Source organism: Oncorhynchus nerka, linkage group LG12 (genome assembly GCF_034236695.1).
Source record: "Oncorhynchus nerka isolate Pitt River linkage group LG12, Oner_Uvic_2.0, whole genome shotgun sequence".
In the NCBI taxonomy this organism is placed as follows: domain Eukaryota; kingdom Metazoa; phylum Chordata; class Actinopteri; order Salmoniformes; family Salmonidae; genus Oncorhynchus; species Oncorhynchus nerka.
In genome coordinates, this window is record NC_088407.1 from 53,877,725 (window position 1) to 53,884,535 (window position 6,811).

At 43.5% G+C, this 6,811-nt stretch overlaps 1 protein-coding gene across 1 annotated transcript; it reads right to left on the minus strand.

Moving 5' to 3' along the window:
* Positions 1–1,645: 1,645 nt before the first annotated feature.
* On the minus strand, positions 1,646–6,789 carry qrsl1 (glutaminyl-tRNA amidotransferase subunit QRSL1). Its single transcript, XM_029675155.2, has 10 exons — positions 6,674–6,789; positions 6,149–6,308; positions 5,937–6,035; positions 5,748–5,844; positions 5,465–5,626; positions 5,064–5,355; positions 4,766–4,958; positions 3,004–3,121; positions 2,607–2,812; positions 1,646–2,311 (listed from the first exon to the last, which is right to left on the minus strand). Exons 1-10 carry the CDS (start codon positions 6,695–6,697, stop codon positions 2,094–2,096), a joined length of 1,569 nt encoding a protein of 522 aa, XP_029531015.2. The 5' UTR covers positions 6,698–6,789; the 3' UTR covers positions 1,646–2,093.
* Between the last annotated feature and the right edge of the window lie 22 nt (positions 6,790–6,811).

Below are 6,811 nucleotides of genomic sequence, written 5' to 3' on the forward strand. Positions count from 1 at the left end.
GTAGAGCTTCCGTCCCTCTCCTCACCCCTACCTGGGCTCGAACCAGGTACACATCGACAACAGCCACCCTCGAAGCATTGTTACCCATGCAGAGCAAGGGGAACAACTACTCCAAGTCTCAGAGCGAGTGACGTTTGAAACGCTATAAGCGCGCACCCCGCTAACTAGCTAGTCATTTCACATTGGTTACACCAGCCTCATCTCAGGAGTTGATAGGCTTGAAGTCATAAACAGCTCAATGCCTTTTGCATTGCATAGAGCTGCTGGCAAACGCACTAAATTGCTGTTTGAATGAATGCTTACGGTAGCCTGCTGCTGCCTACCACCGCTCAGTCAGACTGCTCTATCGAATATCAAATCATAGACTTAATTATAACATAATAACACACAGAAATATGAGCCTTAGGTCATTAATATGGTCAAATCCGGGAACTATCATTTAGAAAACAAAACGTTTATTCTTTCAGTGAAATACGGAACCGTTCCGTATTTTATCTAACGGGTGGCATCCCTAAGTCTAAATATTCCTGTTACATTGCACAACCTTCAATGTTATGTCATAATTATGTAAAATTCTGGCAAATTAGTTTGCAACGAGCCAGGCGGCCCAAACTGTTGCATATACCCTGACTCTGCCTGCAATTAACACAAGAGAAGTGACAATTTCCCTAGTTTAATATTGCCTGCTAACATTAATTTATTTGAACTAGTATGCAGGTTTAAAAATATATACTTCTGTGTATTCTGTGTATTGATTTTAAGAAAGGCATTGATGTTTATGGTTAGGTACATTCTTGCAACGATTATGATTTTTTTTCGCAAATGCGCTTTTGTTAAATCATCCCTCGTTTGGCAAAGTTGGCTGTCTTTGTTAGGAAGCTAGCATCCTAACTGACCTAAAACAGGGATTTTATATGTGGATTAAATGTCAGGAATTGTGATAAACTGAGTTTAAATGTATTTGGCTAAGGTGCATGTAAACTTCCGACTTCAACTGTTCCTACTCATCAATTAGTTAATTACAGTGCATTGAGAAGTGTTATTTAAATGTTTTTCCACTAGAACGTAAAGGTGGTGGAATTACGAGGGAATTAAGTCAAGGTCAGAATTCAGAGTATCTGTAGACACATCTTCAAACGCAAACCTTGCTGCCACTGGCTTTTCCCCAAGCGTACATTCAAGGCCAGATACACTTAAAGAAAAGTGCATAAAAAGGAATACAGTGCAGGTCTGAATTCCCCCCTAAAGATCTAATAGGCAAAACCCATCCTATATCATCACTCCTACACTGAGACTTTGTGAATACGGGCCTAGATGATCCTACACCCTATCCTAAACATAACCTTTAGGGGATGAAATTAGCTATACCAGACTTTCTACTCCGTGTTTGTTGTGCCATGTGACTCACCGTGCCTCAGGGTATGGTAATCTAACCGAAGGCAAACTAGTCTCCTAACAAACCTCTCATGAGTGTTGCTTGGAACTGCACACATTAACAACCATTCTCAAAGTTATCAAAACATATTCTGATAAGGTAAACAGTATATAAGATTAAATTGCCTTGTAAAGTTTTACTATCTGCACTGTGTATGGAAAGTGGTTTGTGTTCTTTTGTTCCAAGTACAAATATTGACAAAAGCCTGAAAACTCTGCAGACACACAGTAGTTGCTTTTAAGTACACATTTCACAAGATAAAGTCTCATTTATAATGGCCATTATGATCAGACAGACGTATAAACATGCTCCTAATGAAACGTGTGAAAGGGTTCTCTGTACAAATCAAATACTACTGAAACAGTTTATCTTCAAACACAAGGGAGCAACATTTCAAGGTGTTCCTTTACCAAGATTACAAATTGAACTGTACTGTACGTGATGCAATGGATAGATTTTCCTTCAGGCTCGTAAGCGCTTTTGAAAAACTACTGGCTGAAATTATACAAAAGTTCTGGAGCATTACTTTAAGTGGGTTCATTCGGTGGTAGTACCCTGGAAAAGTAACCAGAAAAGGCCTTTTTCTGTGTATGTCCTTTCCTTGACCATCATACATCTGAGTAGCTCTGTATCATTAGTTTAGTGTCCATGTTTCTCCTCATACAACGGAGGTCTGCTCTCTCTCATGGACCTCCTCACCCATCTCCCCCTCTCCGGCATCTCCATGGTAACAGATGGGGGGAAAGCCCACCTTCTGCTCTATCCACTGGGCTACCGTCAGCAGCTTCCTGTCCTGGAGGGCGGGGCCTATCAGCTGCAGGCCAATGGGAAGGCCTCTGTTTGATAATGCTGTTGGCACGGAAACAGCAGGGAGCCCTGTGGAAGAAATAGAGAGTTGAAGGGGTAAATGTGAGAAGGGAGAAAGGTTTGGAGGGTAAGGTTGTCTGAAGATCAGTGGCTGCGGGTATAAAAGACGGGTGAAACTTTAACTGTCCTCAAAGTGATCTGTTTCCTTTTGGAGATGAACTGTTTGAGATAGACCTTAATCTGATATCTAAATCAATGGGTTGACCGATCTATGAATTCCAACCCAATTCCTTTGAAAAGGGAGAGTTAAAAGATTAACATTATTTCCCTTGAAGTGTCGGGGGAGTGTGTGTTTCCTCAGTACCTGCCATATTGACAGGCTGTGTAAAAATGTCCTCCTGGGCACTGCGTGTGCGGTTGTCTTCCTGCATGAAGTCCGTGTATCGCATGGCATCACTCAGTGTGGTGGGCGTGAGCAGCACATCAACACCAGAGCTGAACACTCGCTTGAAGTCCTCCGCTATTAGCCGCCGCACCTGCTGGGCCTTCACAAAGTAGTGCTCGTAGTTCCTGAGGGAGGCAACCTGTGAGAGATCTTAACTTTTGTCCAAAAACTCTAATTTCTGCTTCCAGCCCCAACATGATCCCCGATCTTACAGTAGTAGAAATGTGAAGTATTTAAATAAAAAATAGCTATAAATAAGCTATTGAAATTAAATTGTGTTTTTTTTTTGTTACTGAAAATGTGTGATGTATCTTACTGTCTGAGCAGGAAGTAGTTCCCGGAGAGGATTCTTCCTCGTACAACATCATTGAATCCCTCGTGGCGAGTGGTGCTATACATTGCCTCTGTTGAACTGTCGATCCCACTACGGTGGCCTGTGGAGAACAATTCACAAATAATATATCAATCTTGCTTTACAATGACAAATCCCTTGTAAATAAATATTATGTTGTTGTTTTTTGTATAGGTTTTATTGTCACATATGCCGGATAGGTGCAATGAAATGTGTTGTTTTACAGGGTCAGCCATAGTGGTACGTCCTTTCTGTGCAAATTAGGGTCAAGTACCTTGCTAAAGGGCACATCAACCAATGTTTCACCTTGTCGTCTCAGGTATTCGATCAAGCAAGCTATTGGTTACTGCCCAAATGCTGTAACAGCTAGGCTACCTGCTTCCCTACACACACAGCAATAATGAAAATAAACAGAGGTGGCATGGGCTTTGCTGGCTATAGGGCTTTTACATTGGGGCAAAAAAGTATTTAGTCAGCCACCAATTGTGCAAGTTCTGTAAGTCTTCACAAGGTTTTCACACACTGTTGCTGGTATTTTGGCCCATTCCTCCATGCAGATCTCCTCTAGAGCAGTGATGTTTTGGGGCTGTTGCTGGGCAACATGGACTTTCAACTCCCTCCAAAGATTTTCTATGGGGTTGAGATCTGGAGACTGGCTAGGCCACTCCAGGACCTTGAAATGCTTCTTACGAAGCCACTCCTTCGTTGCCCGGGCGGTGTGTTTGGGATCATTGTCATGTTGAAAGACCCAGCCACGTTTCATCTTCAATGCCCTTGCTGATGGAAGGAGGTTTTCACTCAAAATCTCACGATACATGGCCCCATTCATTCTTTCCTTTACACGGATCAGTCGTCCTGGTCCCTTTGCAGAAAAACATCCCCAAAGCATGATGTTTCCACATTTTTGCTCACCGTTCTTGTGATCATTTTGACCCCACGGGGTGAGATCTTGCGTGGAGCCCCAGATCGAGGGAGATTATCAGTGGTCTTGTATGTTTTCCATTTCCTAATAATTGCTCCCACAGTTGATTTCTTCAAACCAAGCTGCTTACCTATTGCAGATTCAGTCTTCCCAGCCGGGTGTAGGTCTACAATTTTGTTTCTGGTGTCCTTTGACAGCTCTTTGGTCTTGGCCATAGTGGAGTTTGGAGTGTGACTGTTTGAGGTTGTGGACAGGTGTCTTTTATACTGATCACAAGTTCAAACAGGTGCCATTAATACAGGTAACGAGTGGAGGACAGAGGAGCTTCTTAAAGAAGAAGTTACTGTTCTGTGAGAGCCAGAAATCTTGCTTGTTTGTAGGTGACCAAATACTTATTTTCCACCATAATTCATTAAAAATCCTACAATGTGATTTTCTGGATTTTTTTCCCTCATTTTGTCTGTCATAGTTGAAGTGTACCTATGATGAAAATTACAGGCCTCATCTTTTTAAGTGGGAGAACTTGCACAATTGGTGGCTGACTAAATACTTTTTTGCCCCACTGTACAATAAATGTAACGTTAAGGAAAACTTCACTTTGTTGGGCTTTCAAATCAAATTACCTTCGTCTTGCATTTACTGAGCTATACAAATTTACACCATAGATCATCAAACAATGGCATAGCCAGACAGACAAACAGGCAGATAGATCAAACCACTCAATTCAATACAACTTAATCCATAAGTGGCAATTAGAAAAACATTTTCAGCACAGGGCATTAAATATTGAAACCTGGTTTGTACCATATTCCAGGCCGTCAAAGCGTGCCATGTTGGATGCCACCTCGGTGTGACATAGGACGTGGTAGCAGACGATGGAGTGCTGGGTGTGGGGGAGGGACACCTGCTCCACCCGTGCCCCCGCCCGCTCAAACATGTCCGCCACACGGTTCCACTGGGCCAGGGTTTCCTGGGACAGACCTGGGGCGTGGTACTCCTGACGATGAGGGAAAGGACACACAACCAGAACAACAATCTCCACGTTAAACCACTGGGATGAGCGGAGAAGTCTGATCCTACTGGGTGAATAAGGAAAGCTCACCTTGGGAATGCCAACACAGATGTTCCTGACATCAAAGTCATCAAATAGGTGTGTCAGTGTGGAGGGGTTATGGGTTATGGTAGTAGAGTCTTTGACATCATGTCCTTGAAGAATATCAAGGACTGTAGCTGCGTCATAGACACTCCTGGTTATGATGCCTGGGACGTCCATGGAGTTGACCAGGGGGATGAGGCCATGTCTGGACACTAGGCCGTAGGTGGGCTTCAGGGCCACAACACCACACAATGCCCCTGGGTTACGGGTGGAGCCACCTGTATCCGATCCTAAAGAGCTGCAAGTACCAGAACAAGGAAACAATAAATCATTTGTGTGTTTAAATTGTCATTTCAGTTTGAAACAGTCCAAAGCTCTTGAACGCAGCCCTGGGTCTGCAGACTCACAGGAAGCTGGTGAGAGAGGCCACGGCTGCAGCACTTCCTCCAGAACTGCCTCCAGTGATGACCCAGTCAGAGTCCGGTTCAGCCCCAGTCTGCTCTCTGTAAGGGCCGGCGTAGCTCCAGGGGTTCCGGACAGGTCCAAAAGCACTGTCAGTACTGCCTGCACTGGAGAAGGATGGAGGGAGGGATGTAAATGAAGGCCAGAAGATGATAATACTAGTAATTCTGCAAATAAATATAGTTCTTAGTGTGTGTATAGTTCTTGAAATGTGTTTAAGAGGCTGACCCCATTGCAAACTCATCCAGGTTAGTTTTCCCCATGAGAACAGCACCCTGATCAAGGAGCTTCTGAACCACTGTAGCACTGTATGGAGGAATGTAGTCTACAAAACAGACAGCAGGGGATTAGGATTATCAATGTACCCAACTCAAATGAGGAGCAATGAATCCCCGTTTTAGATATTAGGGGACATACCTTTCAGCATTTTGGAGGCACAAGTGGTCTTGATGTTCTCTGTGCAGAAGTTGTCCTTCACAGCAAAAGGGATCCCATCCAGTGGACCTTTGGGTGCACCTGTAGGAAAGAAAGATAATAAGGCAAGACCTGATCATAATCTGCACTGTACAAAACATGCATACAGCACACAGAAACAAACAGATACAGACAGAGAGACAGGAAACACACACCTTTGAGGAGCCTACTCTCAGCCTCCTGTGCCTGTTTCAATGCAAGCTCCTCTGTCACAGTGATGTAAGCATTGAGATAGTGAGTTTTCTTGATGCGGTCCAGGCATTTTCGACACAGTTCCGTGGGGGAGATCCTACCTTCCCGCAGAGCCAAGGACACCTGTCAAATAATGTGAAATGTGTATGATTCTATAATAATCACAATAATTTCCATTTTGTGAACATGGTTGCTGAATCAACATGACCAATTTGTACACTGCTGAAATGGTTGGAAATCTGTGCCATTCAACTTTAACCATGTCTCTGTGGGGATGTGGGCTAATATATTGATGTTTTAGATGTGATACTGTAGCTAGCCAACTAACTCCCCGAGTTTAAGGCTTTGCATCAGTTGATATGTGTAACTAGGTAGCTAACGTTAGCTAGCTACATTCCATTGCAACTAACAGACTAATCGTTATTGCCAATAAAGTACGCCAAATACAAACTAGCTCATGTTACTGGTAACGAGTTTATTACACGTACCTCTCTTATAGACAAGCTCAGCATACTTTCTATGTCATGAGCCAAATCAACCTGGGAAATGTTCAGCAACCTTCAGCGCCTGGAGGCTGCCATGTTTGTTTCGCGTCTGGAATCCCAACATCGTGCTCTGTGATTGGA